The sequence below is a fragment of the Patagioenas fasciata genome, chromosome 4, assembly GCF_037038585.1.
Source record: "Patagioenas fasciata isolate bPatFas1 chromosome 4, bPatFas1.hap1, whole genome shotgun sequence".
NCBI classification, from domain to species: domain Eukaryota; kingdom Metazoa; phylum Chordata; class Aves; order Columbiformes; family Columbidae; genus Patagioenas; species Patagioenas fasciata.
In genome coordinates, this window is record NC_092523.1 from 54,667,046 (window position 1) to 54,685,261 (window position 18,216).

At 41.0% G+C, this 18,216-nt stretch overlaps 2 protein-coding genes across 3 annotated transcripts in view; both read left to right on the forward strand.

Annotated features, from left to right (window-relative positions):
- LOC136101007 (albumin) overlaps positions 1–18,216 on the forward strand; it is a 433,515-nt gene that overhangs the window by 24,458 nt on the left and 390,841 nt on the right. The gene's annotated exons all lie outside the window — the stretch shown is intronic.
- On the forward strand, positions 7,632–18,036 carry LOC136101430 (alpha-fetoprotein-like). The gene is given in 14 exon segments (XM_071808363.1): positions 7,632–7,716; positions 9,231–9,291; positions 9,510–9,607; positions 9,610–9,641; positions 10,598–10,703; positions 10,706–10,799; positions 11,351–11,495; positions 12,126–12,223; positions 12,948–13,077; positions 13,676–13,890; positions 14,841–14,979; positions 15,611–15,705; positions 16,909–17,062; positions 17,809–18,036. Coding segments are annotated over 14 exon segments (1,680 nt in total).

Consider the following 18,216-nt stretch of genomic DNA (forward strand, 5'->3'; position numbering starts at 1 on the left):
CCTGACCCTATGCCAGACCCTGACCCTGACCCCAACCCTGACCCTAACCCCTAACTCTAACCCTAACCAGGACCCTGACCTGACCCTAACACTAGCACGGACTCTGACCCTGACCCTAAGCCTGACCCTGATCCTAACCCTAACCAGGACACTGAACCTAACACTAACCCAGACTCTGACCCTAACCCTGACCCTGAAGCTAACCCTAACCCTAACCCTAACGCTAACCCTAACCCTAACCCTAACCATGACCCTAAGCCGTTACCCTGATCCTAACGCCAACCCTAACCATGACCCTGACCCTAGCACTAACACCTAAACCTAACCCTTACCATAAGCCTACACACTGACGCTGACCATAACTCTAATCTCTAGCCCTAACCCTGACACTGATCCGACTGTAACCTGACCTGGACCCTGACCCTAACCCTAACCCTAACCCTAACCCTAACCCTAACCCTAACCCTAACCCCTGATCCTGACCCTAAGCCTAACCCTATCCCTAACCCCTAACCCCTAACCCTAAGCCCTAACTCTGACCCTGACCCTTACACTAACCCTAACCCTGACCCTGACACTGAACCTGAACCTAACCCTAACCCCTAACCCTAACCTTGACCCTGACGCTAACCCTAACCCTTACCCCTAACCGTAAGCCCTAACTCTGACCCTGACCCTAACCTTAAGCCTAAGCCTAACCCTAACCCTGACCCTGACTATAAGCCTAAGCCTAAGCCTAACCCCGACCCTGACTATAACCCTAAGCCTAACCCTGACCCTGATCCTAACCCTAACCCTAAGCCTAACCCTAACCTTAAGCCTAACCCTAACCCTAAGCCTAACCCTAACCCTAACATTAATCCTAACCCTACTCCTAACCCTGACCCCTAATCCCTAACCCTAACATAAATCCTAATCCTAACCGTAACCCTGACCCTAACCCTAACCCTGATCCTGACCCTGACCATAACCCTAATCCTATCCCTAACCCTAACCCTGACCCTAACTCTAACCTCTGACCATGACCCTAACCCTGACCCTGACCATAACCCTGACTCTAAGCCCAATGCTAACCCTAAACCCTAACCCTAAACCCTGACCATGACCCTGACTCTAACCCCAATGCTAACCCTAACCCTAAACCCTAACCCAGACCCTAACCCTAACCAGTACCCTGACCCTGACCCTAACCCTAACCTGGACCCTGATCCTAACCCGTAATCCTAACCCTAACCCCTAACCCTGACCCTGACCCTGGCCCTGACCCTAACCCTGACCCTACCTCTAACCCTACCCTTAATCCTAACCCTAACCATAACCCCTAACTCTTAACCCCTAATCCTAACCTCTAACCCTGACCCTGATCCTGGCCCTGACCCCAACCGCTAACCCTAGCCCTCAGCCTAAACCCTACCCCTTCCCCTAACCCTACTCTTACCCCTAACCCTCGCCTGTAACTCCTAACCCGAACCCTAACACCCACCCCTGACCCTAACACCTAACCCTGACCCTAACCCTATCCCTAACCCTGACCCTACCCCTAACCCTGACCTGAACCATAACCCCTGATCCTGACCTGAACCCTAACCCTGATCCTGACCCTAACCCATAATCCTGACCCTAACGCTAACCCTTACCCTAACCCTAACCCTAACCGTAACCATGACCCAAATCCTAACCCTAACCCTGACCCTAACCCTAACACTAACACTAATTCTACCCTAACCCTAAACCCTAACCCAACCCTAACCCTAAATCTGAACCCTAACCCTAACCTCATGAGTCAGTTCTCGAAGTCCAAAATAGGTATCTATTTACTCTCCTTTTTTTCAACTGAAAAAAATGACTGTTATAAAAGAGATTCTTTGTGAGATGAGCAATAGCTCCTGGATTTAGTAGACTATTTATTTTCTACTCTGTAGGAGAACTACACTTTGCTGCTGACATGGTCCAGGAATCAAATGGAAGGGGAGGAGTAGGGCATGGTGGAAAATGGAGTTACAAAACTTACAGGGTACTCATGCCATAGACATGACCAAAATGCATTTTATGTGAAAGCTTGACATCCTGTACTCAGCAAGACTGAAGTAAAAGGGTGACTGTCTGTTGCATGGAGTAAGTGGGAACACTGCCACAGAGCAGTGGTGAGATGGTTGCTTTTTCCTCCTAAGCTCTTGTTGCTTAACAACATGCCTCTGAGAATGGCACAGTTTCATGCAACTGAAGCTGGGAGAACAGCCCTGAATATGGATGAAACCTGGATCTTTTCTTACAAAGTCAAGGAGTAAATCCCTCAAGAACAGGTCACCCAGAAATCCTTCAGCATTTATAAACAGCAACCATGTCTGTTAGGGGAATAAGGTGACCTTTCATGGGGTATCAGTCACAGACCGAACCTCATTAGGAAAACTAGATGGCTCTGTCGCCCTGCCATCCACATGGTATAACAGCCTGCAGACATTCTGGAGAGCAGCCACCCCTCTTTCAGCATCTCATCAATGTCACTGCAAAAATAAAGGGGAAGAGAAGGGGGACAAAGGGAAAGAGAAATCACAAAGCAAGAAAGGTTGAGAATTTTTTGTGAAATTATCTTGCAAAGAGAGCTACAGAGTCTGAAGCAAATGAATAGACCCTATACATGAAGATTTTAACCTGTCTGCTTTTTAACAGGCTTTGTTCCTTCTTGTTTCTCTTTCTAGTACTAAAGAAAAAATTACCAGCATCAAAGGAGCTGAAGACAAGGCAAGATTTCTAGTGCTTGACCTTAGGTGCAGTAACACTGAAGGATGGACAGCGGGACTGGCAGCCCACTAATCTGGTGAGCTTCACCAGCCCCTGTAACAGGCTACGTCTCACAGCTGGTGCACCAGGACAAAAAAGGAGAACCGTGTTTGCTATCACTAGACTTCCTCGGAACCCCTCTTGGGAGTGATCTGCATTGGACTCTCTGCCATATGCCAATCTCAGACTCCTGCAAAAAGAGCTGTTTTTTTTTGGAGACCTGCACTGTAAAGCTAAGCTGTCTCCTGCGTTGACGTGTTAGAGAGCTACACTAAAAATACACATATAGACAAGTCCTCCTGGGACATCTGTCAATTTATTTTGCACACTGAGACCATGCAAAGCACCCAGTGCGCTTTCCCCAACATGTGACTCTGACACAAAACACACAGCAAATGTGTCCTCACAAGCAAATGGGATGGAGAGAAGCACTGCCAGAAAAGCAATGAAGAAAGTTGTTTCATTCCCAGCCAAGTGACTCAAAGGAACCAAAGGACAAAGGAATTTGTTGCCAACTTATGGCAGCACATAGGTGTGTGTGGCCTGGGCATGCTCCCACCTGTACAGCCAAAGGTTATCCTGTCTCCTGTGCCAACATGCTTATATACCCACAGGGTAAGTACTCCTGAACACAAGAAACCCAGGAAAAACAATGAAATATCAAAACAAGGGGCCGTGCGAAACACCTAAGAATGACTAAAAAGGGGGAGAAGTCAGGCATTCTATGCTTTTCATTCCCTAAAATTTAAAGAATTCAAACAGAAACCTTTTAGCTAGACAAATTATGGTTTGTATTACGGTATGCGTATCTTTTCAACATAGCAAAGAGGTGGCATGGCTGGGGAACAAGATAGTACTTTAATTCCATGTCGAAGATGGCCTGTTTTTCATTAAACCAGTAATACTTCTCCATGGACTGACAGTCCCTAAATTTACAAGCCTTTTAAAACTTATAAAGTCAGGATTACATATATAGTCAGAAAACAGGTTAAGACATACACTTCTGGAAAATATACCCGTTCAGGCAACTATCTCCAGGTCAAACAGAAGTCCACAAATTATTTTGATATAATTAGTCATTTACATGGGCTGTAAAGAGCAATTCTTATCCTCAAGACTTCCTGACATTGCCAAATAATCTGTTAAATCATTTGCAGCAATGAAATGAACAACTTGAATTTCCTCCCTGTGTTGCCTCTAGGCTACATACACCAGAAAAGATTTACTGAATATACAAGTGATAAAGTTGTATATAATATATTCCGTGCTACACCTTAAGCTTGCGGCATAGATTCAGCAATGAGTACTAATTGTCGTATTGTCACAGGTGATCTTAAAACAAAAACTTCCAGTCTCTTCCATAAGCTTAGAATGCACAGTAAATTCAGGGTATTTTAGGAGGAGGAGCTGAGCATAATCCCAGTTCAGAGCACTCTGAATGCCATTCACACACAAGTGCGTCAGGACAACAAGAGGACAGAGGACTGTTGTTGACTTTAGAGCCAAGTATTTGCAGGAAGATCTCAAATATGTTGTAGGAAAGTGGATTTTTTAAAGGAATCTGCAGTTAAATACCTGAATAACATGTAAAAGCTGAATTGTTTTTGGCTTTCAATGGAAAATTCTGCGTATTCAACCGCAAAGAAGTTACTGGAAGATGGGAAGGAAAGCAGCAAGGTTTTCAATGCAAGAAAAACAAAGCAAACCTGCAAAAATGAACCAGACTGACTTTGTTACATTTTTAGCATATGAAACAATACTTTTTTATCTTTCAATCCAGACATAACAAGTTCTTGTTGTTCATAGCAGGGAAGTATTCCTCTTTTCCAAAAAGGTGTTATTTCTGTTGCTGGAGCAGAACAGCTGCCACCCACCATTCTAACAGTGACTTTGCTACCACTGTGGGAAAACATGCTCAGCAGATAAAGAAGTGCAAGCTGCATTTTACTTATCAGGTTTGTTTCTTGATCAACCAGGGCAAGCAAGCTCAAGTTATTACAGACAGCCCAATCACAATATTTACAGTCAGTGCTAGATGCCTTATAGACAACACAAGCTGTTTCCATACACATCAACCAACCTCCACACCAGCTGGATTCTTTATTCTTAAAAACAGAGGATGAAACTTCTTATGGATGAGATTTTTTCACAGGTGATCTGTAGCCACCTCAGCTTTACAGTATTGATAAGCAGTTAGGAGATTTTTTAATGTAGGTATACATCCATCTGTGTGTATGTGTGTAAAAGTATTTATTTACTTCCATCTTTTGACACAACTGTTTACAGGAAGGAAGTGAGGAAATGCACCAGTGACCCCTCATCCTCTAATGGTCATCATTTATGTTTTTATTCACTTTCCTTGAAAAGCCAAAATAGCACATGAGATAAGAAAGGACTTAGGAGCCTTTACTGAACAGATGAAGTGGCAAGCTGAGTCCTACAAAGATAGAGCTAAATTAGATACGTATAAAGCGTAAAGGCTTCAGGAGCAACAATACAGTCTCACTGCTGCTCAATGGAACAAAAAATCTAAGTAGGGAGACCTCAGGAGGGAAACAAAGACCCAGAGTATTAAAGGGCATGTTTACAACAGACCGTCTCTCCAGCATATGATCTAAACCTCATCTTTCTTGGCTGTGCAAACAAATGTTTTGAATAATGAGGTTGCAATAACCTCTAAGTTAGAGACACTCATACTGTGCAGCTTTCAGGGGAGATGGATCCACAGAAGTTACAGAAACATTCACCATTTGCGACTTATTACCAAGTTGCCAACATTTTTCTCCTCACCCCATTTTCTTTCTTTTGCAGGTTTTTTGTTTTCTTTAGTCAAGAAACATCCAAGGGCTCAGTTTTCAGATATTCACAATATTGAAATGCCTCAGTTACCAGCAAGGACTGCTTTGCCAGAAACACAGTAAATGACAAAAAAGTTTGTCCTTTATATGCTAACGTATTTACAATTATTAAGAGTGCTACTTCTCACTGCTATTTCCACTTCTCTTCTGGCCAGCTCATGCCTCAGCTGACCAGCAACAAAAAAAACCTGCATGACCAGCAAATTCAGCCTAGATTTCCAGCTAATGTAAATTGGGATAATTACACTGCCTTCAGCAGAACTAGCTTACACAAACTAGGACTGTCGCTCTTCTTAATTCATATACATTTCCTTGGAATATAATTTGTTCACTTCTGTAAATGTAAAGCATCCTCTCAGACATGGATGTAGGTTTGACAGGGTCATAAAAGAGTACAGCCTAGTGCACTCAAATAGATGTCAAGGCAACTTGCCAAATGCAAATGGCTCTGCACACAATACAAGAGAGAACATAGTTGGCAAACTGCTGATGTCCTGCTTCCCAGATCACCCACTGCTACCCATGCACTGGGCTATGCTGAGGTTTGCTACCTGCAGCTGGTTCCCCAGTATGAGAAAATAATTCCGTTGCCAAAGGAACTGATAAGACCTGTGGTGACTTGGGCCCACAACAGAGACAAGCACTGGGAAGGAAGTGTGGGGAAATCATCAACTCATGTTTCTGAAGAGCTGCTGCATCATATATTCTCCCAGCAGAAGACCCCAGTACCAAAACAAGACATAATCAAAAAAACATAATCAGATGAAGTCTTGTCAGCTTCCTTTTGTCATATCTCCATCTAATATCATGAACAGTAGCATAAAATAGGTTGTCTTCATATAAGAGTCTATAAAGATCCAACATAGTTCTTACACAGCACATCTCAGTACCTGAAGGTATGACAGGGATGTGATTGTATCATATACATGTGTTACTTGGAATCTATAGAATACCTCAAGAAGGAAGGGACCCATGAGGATCATCAAGTCCAACTCTCTGCACCTCACATAACTACCTAAAACCAACCTAATCTAAAAAGTGATTCACAAATTCCGTTCTCATTAGTAAGAACAGAAACAATATCTGAGTTTTGGGAAGACGTTCGCACTTTGTTGGCCTAGTTTGAGAATGATAATCTATGATCGACGTCTATAAGGAACATACACCAGCATAAACCACAGAAACCTTCCCCAAAAGAGGATAATTAACATCACAGAGAAATATCCAGTAAGAAGTAACTTACCTCTCTGCTGCATAACACACAAAGTGAAAGGGCTCTAAAAAAAACAGAAAAAAAAAACAAACTGGGATTTTTATCGTGCTGATGTTTATGGGATACTTTTAAAAAAATGATTAAAATAACTGTAGCAACTGGATTTTTTTCCCTTCATTCTACAGTTTTGGAGTTGTTTTGCTTTCAAAATTTGGAGACATTTTGATGGTAACCATTAATATTGCAAATATATTGTGGGGGATATTCAGCCTTTTCACCATGACACCTTGGAAGCTGGGAGCAAGAGACAGCTTGTTCAGCAAGGAGGGATGCAAAAATATCAAGTTAACAGGTGAAGTTGGAACTTTTCAGTCAACATCATCTTACAAAGGCATCTTCTGCACAGCAACCACCTTTGAACAAATTTGTAAGTAGGTAAGATCAGTATGTAGGATAAAAAGCCCAGGAGTGTTTAAACTTGTTTGGAGTGTGATAAGTTAAAAATGTCTATTTGTCTAGATTTCAGGGGGAAAAAGAAAGGAATCTACAAGGTCCTTTTTTTTTGCAACAAAATGGTCAGTTCATTATACTGAGCAAATAATGTCATGTTTAATTATTATGGGAATATTCTGAACAGCTAATGTCATATATGAAGTAAAAGGGTTTTGATTAACCAGAATGTCTTTGTGAGAATATAAAAGTAACTCTCTGCCCTTAATTCTTTCTGTCTTCCACAGTTGAACCAAGTCTACCTCAGGCCCCTGTCAAAATCTGACAATATGAAGTGGAGAACAATAATTCATGTTATTTTATTGGTGAGTCTTACTGTAGTCAAAGCCCTGACTCTAAGTTATTGAGAAACAGGTAAGACTACATCTCATCTTTTTACTCTCTTCTTTCCTAAAGTACTGATGGCTACAAATTAGCATGCATGCTTATTTGGTATCTCATTTTGCCACCGCCTGTTCTACACAGGCATTTTCTTATGGGTCAAAGGTATACAACAAAACTGTAGCAGTGTATTTTGTGATCAACTTTAGATGTGTTGCTTCTTAATGGCTTGAGAATCTATGTAGTGTGCAGGATGGCCAGCAATTCCTGAGAGGAAGTGTACTGAAGGGTAATTTAATCCACAGGGGTGCGGTTACACTACTGATTTTACTCCAAAAACTGCTGAAGTAAGGACTGTCGTTGTGCCAGCCTCCCTCCATACTCCACGAGGAAGCAAGACAGAGAAGTAACAAGATGGATAGCTAAGAAAAGGTTAAAAGGTGTTTTTATGGTGCTTATTTAATCATGGGGGGTGCATAATGTGCAACGATGTGACAATACTACATCCACATGGCTATTCAGAGTAGCTAAGCTATTGCTCTGTATGATCCTTTGGAGCGATTTTACTCTCTTCACTGACTACTAACCATGACCAAACTTCGCACAAAGGTTAAGTGCTTAAGATGAGACAACTGAAACCCTTCAACAGTGTGTACTTCAGATGCTGCTTTCACATTATGTATTTTTATCATTAGTCAACTTTTTTTTTTTTGTCTTTAGGACTTCCAAATGCGCTAAATGGCCCAACAGTGTAACACACAACCAATGGTTCTGTTGTTCATCTCATGTTATTATCTCAGTTAATGCCTCCACATTACTCAGAGGGAGAAGCTGGCTTATTTCTTTGATTTGTTCGACCCTTTTATACGGATCTCAGCCCTACCAACAAAAGTGTGAGACAGTAATGTCTTGAATCAGGAACAGGCTCCTTCTGTTAAAATTAATCTCAGAATATTCTCTCACAAACAAGAAACTCAAAAAATGATCGCATTTAGGTTTGCCCAGTAAGAAAGGCCTAGTGGCAGAGAAATAATATTTGAACATGTACTTCAGACAGAATGGACACATTTATTTTCTGCTGGACCAGTTCATGGCACATACAGAAAGATGCAGCTCTGTGAATTTTTGAGGTGCTTTGCCCATCAGTGTAGTCCTCAATTTATCCCACATTTTCTGCGTAGAAAAAACCTTCATCTCTAGCTAAAGAGTGATGAAGTACTCACCTTCAAATATTCAAGGTTAACAGGTGTTTTGTGCAATGTTTATTTAATCATGTGAGGTACATCATCAAAGTAGCTGAACACTCTCCATGTTTTAGCATATTTCTCTCCACAACACTTGAGGTAGGCAGGGAAATTATATTGGCCCTGTAGGGCAGAAACAAATAGTTTCACCTCAAATAGGAAGTTCAATCTTGTGCCTTCCTACCCCCAGTGCCACAACCCCAGGCCTTGAATTATCTTTCTACAAGACTCCAATACCAAAGAAAAATGGTAATTGATGAGGTATTTACTAAATATTTTAATTCAAATTGTCTTCTTTTTCAGAGGAAAAGGTCAGTATTGGCCAACATTTTTCTCATCTTCAAGAGAATAATTTTAAAGTCATGTAAGCAGTCAACGTAGAGCATCTACTTGCAAATTCACTGCCACTGAACATCCCCATAGCATTTTGTGGCACTTGGAAATCAGCATGTACCACAAGTTAAATACTCCCCTGTTCTGCCAACCTGGGGCAATTCCGATCTTCTGTCTCACACGTAAGAGTTATACAATTAGGTTTTAGGACGCCAGCAACAGATTTAGTGCTGTGTGTTCTCCTTATAGTGCCATGATCATGTTTGCTCAGTACATGCAAGGAGGGACATTTGATAAAGCAGTGAAAATGGCCGAAGACATCACAGACCTTGCCAAAAGGTGTGCTGCTGCAGAGACAACACCGACTGCCTGGAGCCTTTGGTAAGCACATTTATGCTTCTACTGTGGCAAAGCTTTTCAGAAATGACTTGTGTTTTCAGAACGCTAGTACGCATTTTTCCAAAATTAAATTAATACATTTATTAAGAAACATGAACTCCTTGTGCACTTGTGTACATATGTGTGGCCTTCCTGACTCTTTAGTTCTCCAGGCTCCCATCAATAAAGCATTGTAAGCTAAGTGGAAAAAAACAAAGCCCCTCTCCTTCCTACCCCAAATATCACAGTGTGTTTTAAAATCCTTGACCCGTATCTTTCTAAAACGTGTTCATAAAGTTGAGCTTTTATGGCTGGTGTAACAAAATTTAGGAGCAGCCAAACTGGATATTTCTAGCAAACATGACATTTGTAGGCATATGCTCCACTCCACTAACTCACATTCCTGGGTTTTGATGGTGTCTGCTCCAACCCGCTTTTGGAGCTGGCAGATGAAGTCATGAAACCTGAATGTCAGTCTGTGTTACAGGTAATTTCTGACTTGTTAAACACACTGAAACAAGCTCTGAGTTAAAACAGTTCTCAGCTGAGGCATGACTGACACCTGAACCTGAGCACTGCTACCTGACGAATAAGAAAAAAGATTATTTTCATTGTATAAACCTGACTGTAATTAAAAAAGGGTAGATCCTGTTATGCCACAAACTGTAGTATACAAATAGAACAATTATCCTGATTGCTATTAAAAAAAATAAAAGCAGTCTGAATATTGTTATCAGTTCAGAGTGTTAGAAAATGATTCTACTTTCAAGTCTTTCTTGGCATAATAGTATGTATCCAAGTTTGAGAAATCAGCACTTTTAGAGATCAGTCTGATATTCACTGCAGTCAAAACAGTTGGTAATAAAGAGGGCTTGTTGGCTTAAAGCAGCCTTTGCACAGAACTCACAGGAATAAAATGGGATCCTCACAGAAAGTAAATTTTTTCTAATTTTTCACAGGACAGGGTTTTGCTCAATACAATATGCCAGGAGGAAAATCTTCCACAGTTTACTGACTGCTGTGCTAAAAAGGATCCTGAAAGACATGACTGCTTCCTCTCCCTTAAAAAAATGCATCAGGAGACATTTCTCCTTTCGAGAGGCCAAATGTCAAAGCTGCCTGCAAAAACCATTCGCAGCATCAACATCCATTAATGGGACAGGAAGTAAATAAATCATAGGTTTGTTGCCTAGATATGACAGTTATGAGCCTGGAGACAGCAAATGGAGTATCAACCAAAAAGATCAGGACAAGATTCTCCATAATCTCATACTTGTTTTTCTTCCTAATGTGAATTATTTGCATCTTTCATCTAGCTGTAATTTGTCATTATGTGAAGTCTGTTCTGCCACCTCCTGCTTTGGATATAGGCCCAAATGACAAACAATCTGACCTGTTTCATTGTAGTCTGTGTAAAGGACTCACCTGAAACCAAGGGCCTCTCTGCAGTCCTTAAAAACCAAGCAGATATTTTGCTACCTGTAAGTCAGAACTGGCAGGATTTGAGATTTCAGTTTCCAGGAAAATGGCAGCCCCATCAGAATTTTTCCAAGATAAACACTGCACTGCACTTACAGTTTGTTTTGTACGACAGGAAAACAATCATTTTTAATTGCTGTCATTTTAATTTACCAGCAAGTGCTGCAATAACACTGCTGCCCCCAGCATGTAAGGGCTTACTCCAAAACCAAAGATATTTCTCTCAGTTTTAGTTTAATCTATGAGGTTTCCCTAGGGCATTCTTTCCTCTATGCCCCAACAATTCTTTCTGCTGCAATCCATTATGATGAGATGATGAACTGCTGCAGAAATGCTGAAGACCCCACTCACAACCAGGAGGAATGCTTTCAGAAACAGGTATTCCATCACAGGGTTTTACTTTAATAATGTGCAACCAGGGACTTTCCTATGGATATCTGTATGGGATTTGTTTTAAGAATGCTGAGAGAGGATGTGGCACTACACATAGTGCAGAAACCTGATTTTTATTTTTCCTGTTGATTAGCCCCATGACGCATCTCCTGCTCAGCCAACTGTTTGCGCTGTGGAGACACACCCCACATCTAACCAGTGTCAGAATTCAGAGCAAAATACCTGTAAAGGCGGAAAACAAGCAGCATGGAGAACTTGCCCTTGCTGAATGGCTGAACATGCCTTTTATGCAGTTTGGCTGGGCTGCCAGCAATTACACAGTTTGACATTAGCTGATAGTAATACAAAGTTTGTCAGTCGTGTAGGTCACAGACAACCATTTCTTACCCTGTGCTAAATACAGTGAAATAGTGTCTAAAAGGGTTCTGGGTTCTTTTCACAGAACACTTACTTGATAAATGGTTGTGACTGAATAGCAAGCCCAACAGCTAGTTCATATTGCATCTTGGTCAGCAATTTTCTTTCACTACTGAAAAATTCCTATTTGAAAAATATAAGTCGCTGTGATAGTTGTCTTTTCTTCCACTTCCATGGTCTGCATCTTCTTTCTACCAGGCACCTAAGGTGGTGAAGCCAATAAAAGAAGACAGCCTGAGGCAGGAACATACATGTGGAATCTTGAACAAGTTTGGAGAAAGGACCTTAAAGGCTCTGTGAGTCTTCCCCTTGTCTATCAAATGAGGCTTCACTTTGTTTGCTTTGGCTGCAGAACAGCCACACTCAGTGCTGAGATGCAAAGGTTGTTCAGGGTTGTTACTTTGAATACTTCCTGACCTCTTCAGCAGGCTCTATTCAGCACGCGCATTTTGAAATCAAGTGTGGGTGTTGCTGAAGGTGACTCCACACCTGCACACATTACAGTGACCCTGACTACCAGCCTTGTAGTTTTTGTATGCTGGTTACTAGGAGCATCTGACAAGGAACACAGCTTAGAAACACAAATTTATACATGAGAGCAGTCACCGTTTCTTTACAAACTGCTCTTAGCTTTTAAAATCTAAACCCAAAGTTTGAAACGAATGCATCTCTCTATGATGCAAGTTAGTGTGATTGTGAGCGAAATACAACTCATCTCAATCATTTTTGCCACAAGGTTGCTCCTGTAATTTCCAGTTCACCTACCACATTTATTTTCATCATGCCACAGGGAAATTTACTTGGGATCCTTAGATAACTCTGGGAAAAAAAAAAAAAAAAAAAAAAAAAAAGAAATCACAGCTATTGGCTTCAAGGGACATCTGTCTGTTAACTTCAGTGGGAGCAGGGAGAAACCATTCCCAAGCATCTTGGATACACCCCCCCTCCACAGAAAAATGATGGTAGCCATCACAGTGTCACATTGTGAATATAAGCAATACCTGTTTTCCTTCATTGTAGGAAGCTTGCTCAGATAAGCCAAAAATTTCCTAAAGCTGATTTTGTTACCGTTAACAAACTTGTGATGGATATTGCTAACATGCACAAGGACTGCTGTTGTGGAGATATGCTGGACTGTATGCATGATAGGGTAAAACTCATTTAATATTTACGTGTTTACAGAAACTACATGCATTTTTGTTATATTTTCAGATTATTTTCTATTCCTCCTGTAGTGTACTGATTGCTCTCCAAAACTGGAGTTTAATTCTTCACTCTAAAAACCTTGTCCATTGTCTCATTTGACTTTTTCTGTCAGGAAGTCATCCAAAAGGGCAGAAAGATCACTTTGTGACTAAATAGACCTAACAATGCTTCAGCAGATTCAGTTGCACCTTCTAGCTGTGCCACCAATTTTCTGTGCGACTTTCAGCAAAACACAGTACCTGCCTGTCCTCTTTGCTCTACTTTCTTCTAACACAGCAAATCCATTTACCTCACCACTTCTCTGTGGCATCTAGCTAGACAGCCAACTTCTCAGTTTAGGTGGTTACCTACCACCTATAGAATGGTAAACAAGGGACTGCAGCAAATAGATCAACAGAACTTCAGTCTTCTTCCTCGTTCTGCCAGTTGTCTGTTGCACAGGTCACATTTTCTGTCTGTAAAATGAAGTTTAAAACACTGATGAAAAAAAAAAATTACTAAAATCTGGTTACATTTCCCTCCTTCATTTTTTGGCTTTGCAGGAAAGGATTCTATACTATGTCTGCACCAACTAAGACATCATATCAAGTAAAATTAAGAAGTCCTGTGAAAAGCCTCTGCTACAAAGAAGTGAATGCATAGTTAATGCAGAAAATGACAACAAACCTGCAGACTTGTCCCCTCACATCAGAGAGTTTATAGAAGACAAAGAAATACATTAATGTTTTGCCCAGGAAAAAGATAGGTACTTAGCCAGGTAACATGAGTCTTTCTCTACTATTTAATTTTGCTGATTCTCTACTTGGGTCAAAAGATGACAGTTTGGACATTAAAGCACATCTCATCAGACTCAGATTCATCTGCTCTGTGAGCATGTAGCAATGTGACATTGTGCATGTTGATCTTCATAAAATACCACTCGACCCTAGAAAGTATGGAATGGAAACAAATGCAGAACAGGGCACAAGTGTTACTTCAGAAACAAAAATGAAGAAACACGTGAAATTTGGGTACTACCAGTTCTGATCTCAGCCCAAAAATATAGCTTTGATCCACTCTTCCGAGGGAATTCAATACTACTTGTTTAAATCAGATTCATGTCTTGATTTCTTCATAATTGATCCATTTTTGTTCTAGCCGTGTTCCTTTGTGCAATGAAGACTTGATCCTACCTGCAGTAAACCTGAGCAAAAATGCCACAGGCTGCAACAGAAACAGCATTGAGTCCCAAAGACAGAGAATTCACTGACTTCAAATAACATACATCATTTAATAACATACATACATTTATGAAAAGTGTAGCTAATTGATCGAGCACAATTTGTCTGCAGGGTGACTGCTTCAGTAGAGCCAATCTTTTCAGCATCTACTGAGAAATGCGTCTGTTACTGGAAATTATTTTTTTATGCTTTAAACAGAATTAAGAAAAAAAAAAGAAAAAAAAAGGTGTAAAACCCCAAGTCCCACAAGGCTCCAAGCTATGCCTGAGTCAAGCTGACACTGAGCTGGAAATGTTACATGCACAGGACTTGTAACGCAATGCTGTGCTCAGGTTCAGGGTCAGTCCCAGACTGAGATGCTGTACAATTGTCCCTGTTCCATGCAAAGTCAGATGAAACCATCCTGAGAGCACCCCTGCTGTCCTCACCCATTTCGAGGGCAGTTGTTTTGGTTTATTGCTAATTCCTGATATTCCACATATTGTAGGTTTATGTATGAATCTTCCAGGAGACACCCTGAATTTTCTGCTCAAATGCTTCTAAGAATTGGTAAAGGATACAAGGACCTGCTGAAAGAGTGCTGCAAAACCAGTTGTCCAGCTGACTGCTTGCAGCAGAGGGGTAAAGTGCCATCGTGATTCACACAACATACCGATGGATTCAAGCATGTGACCACATGACTGGTTTTGGCTACACAGGGAATATCCCTCTCCCAGGTCTAGAGCGAGTACCCACAGCTCCTGTAACAAACCCAACAAATCTCACAAAGCCTGATTAATTCATGTATGGAAAAAGTAACAACAGAGCCCTTGCCATCTTCAGTTGTGAAGCAATTTACCACAGACAGACAGAAATACCAGGGAAAGGGATGGAGCTAACATTTCTGTGAGGCACTGCTCTCTTTGGGCTCCCTAGCAATGCCAACTGCCCTCTTACAAATGTAAAAGGCACTTATTGTCTCAAAGAAAGACATGGGTGTTATAAATATCTGAAGTTACAAGCCACCCTGTGTCTCAGACCTCACCTTTCCTCGGGCATACAAAATGAAATATTTCAAGGTGATTTAGGGGGGACATTTATCACATTCAGGCAGTTTAGTGGTTTCAGACAGATGAAGACTTTCTAACGGCGTTAAAAATGGGCAGCATATACCAGGTGGCAGGCAGTTATGGATATCCAGGCTTTATCATGAGGCAATAGGGCATTTGGCATTCCCATGATACAAAGCCTCCTCAGATTAATTTTTTTTTTTAGGAGGAAGAACTGAGGAAACATATTTATGAAACTGAAAGTGTCATGAAGACAAGTTGTGACCTTTACAAGGAGAAAGGAGATTACTATTTCCAAAACGAGTATCACTTTTTCAGACACTTACACAATTCCCATACCAACTGGACACAACTCTGGTTGGACTAGAGGCACAGCTGTCAAAAAAGCTAGGCTAAGAGACACCACTTGAATGCTTGGACCAAAGTATCAATGACCTCTGGGATTTTATTTTTTATTTTAATATTTTCTAAGATGATGTTCTGGCCTGTCACAAGTTCTCTCTTTAAACCAACTCATGAAGTAATGAAATGGCAACTTGATCCCATATGTGTTTCCTGTGATTTTCCTGCTCTATATTATAGCTGCATTTTAAACTGCAAGCTATAACATAGGATTCATAAATTTGACCAAAAGACAGTTGCTGTGTCTTTTGTAAAAGACTTTGCTCTATCCAGTTCCCTCAGCAGATGTAAATTTTAACAATTTTAACAAAAACCTAACTAGCAAAACCAGACTAGCTGAAATGTATGCTATGCTTAAATGTAACACGCAAGCACAAGCCTACTGGAGGAACTTTGGCCATAATTTGCAGTGTTAATGAGCACATGCCTAACTTGAAGTATGCAAGCAATCTCAGTGAAATCTCTGGACTGCTCGTGCATTTACAGTCAGGCTTCAACCAGCCTTCTCTGGGGAGGTGTATTGGTCTTTCTGCACTCCCAAGCATGTCTAATCTTTAAAAGACCTTTGGAACTAGAGGTTTCCAACAACCATGGTGAGCTGCTTCTTGCCCTTCTGCCTCCTGTATCACTTGTTAAGGTTTTCTTGGCCATGATGGTTAATAAGCACAGGTTTGGGTTTTTTGCTTGTTTTTTTGTGGGGGATTTATTTTTTGGTTGGTTGGTTTGTTTATCAAGTTAACTTTTTTGAGCTTTATCTTCTCCTTCATCTAGTCTGTCAAAAAGTCACTTCAGTTCAATTTTGCTCTTAGGGAAATGAATAACATGACAAAAATATATGTACCAGCTCATAAGAAGGCACATCAACATGTAACTGGCAATATTGTTAATTTTATTTGTTTAACCTGGTAAGAGACTGGTCAGAAAAAGGAAAGAGCTCAAACAAACTTAGCACTGTTATGCTTGCCTACATGAGTTTTTAAATACCAAGCTTAGTCCTGCCGTTGGATTGATGAGTGTTCTGTGGGGTTTGGCTGGAGCTTTACACATGCAAACGCAGCAACTTGCTCACTGCTGCCTGGTGGAACAAAAACACCAATATCTAAGAAATTATCATTTCGGGCTTCTCTTGAGTTCCACCAAGAAGATGCCTTAGCTAACATCTGCAGAGCTGATAAAATTCACCAAGCAAATTACTACAATTGGCTCCAAATGCTGCCAGTTAAGCCAGGACAAGCTACTACCTTGTTCTGAGGAAAATGTGAGTATTTTTCTTATCTTGGCCTCACTTCTTGAAACTCTGACACAAAATCTGCTGCCACCAGAGTCCAAGGGCTTTTGGAGCAAGGGTAAACGAGAAAAATATTCACCGAGCTATTGAACTGGCCTGGAGTTTTATTTCTAGACACGTGCCTGAAGTAGGCACAGTTCAGCATCATGGAAGTTAATGCTCAAATTAAACCAGATGAAGAATGCCAGGCTAGTGCTAGGCGGTTAACGGTTATGCAGTGTGGGCCATCTGACCCCGTTCCTTCCACAGCTAATGGTCTCCTGTCCAAATTCATAATTTCTAGATGCCTGAAGCTGTAGCGCTCTGTGAAAAGGATCGATTTTTTGTAGCTCTTCTTGAAGAATTCTCCAGGCCCACAAATAAGCCAAAGTACTTAAAAACCTTCAGCCCTTTTGTACAAGAACAGTCAAACATACCCACAGAAACCCTGCTGATTCAAACAAATGAAATGCAAGCATGGTTTTATGAAAAAATTGCATCATTTCCGTGTGCAAAGGATAATCCCTAAAACTGCATATACATATTTATTCTGAAAAACCTGGGCCATTTTTGCACTGACAAAATCAGCATTCGGCAGAAAAACTGTTATCTATCTTACACACAAGGATGAATTTAATTTTGTTTTTTTTTAATAACTTTACTAAGAGCAGCATGTGTTTCAGGGATTTCTGAAAATGAGACAATAAAATTGGTTTTTTCCACCTCCTTTAGTAAAGCTGGATCTCATGCTTGGAGGAATACATAGAAGACACCTGACCAATCCTATAAACCCAGGTATCTGTCACTGCTGTAGTAGCTCCTATGCTCTTAGGAGGCCATGCATGGGCAAACTAGGCAGTGATGAGAGTTATGTGCCTTTATCATTGACTCCTGGTCTCTTCAGTTTCCATGACGACTTGTGTACAACTGAAGAGGACAAATTACAGCAAAAGAAACAGGAGTAAGACATAGCTGTTTTACTCTGTTACCCCTGGGTTTCTTATTCTCATGCTGGCAATGCTCACCTTTCCTTTGTGCATTCTGTCCAGCCTTCTTGTTCTGCAATACAGCCACGGAAAACAGCCATACCCCTCTCAGCCTCTCTTCCAAGCTGTTTTTTCTTTACTGTCATGCTGGTCCCAGTT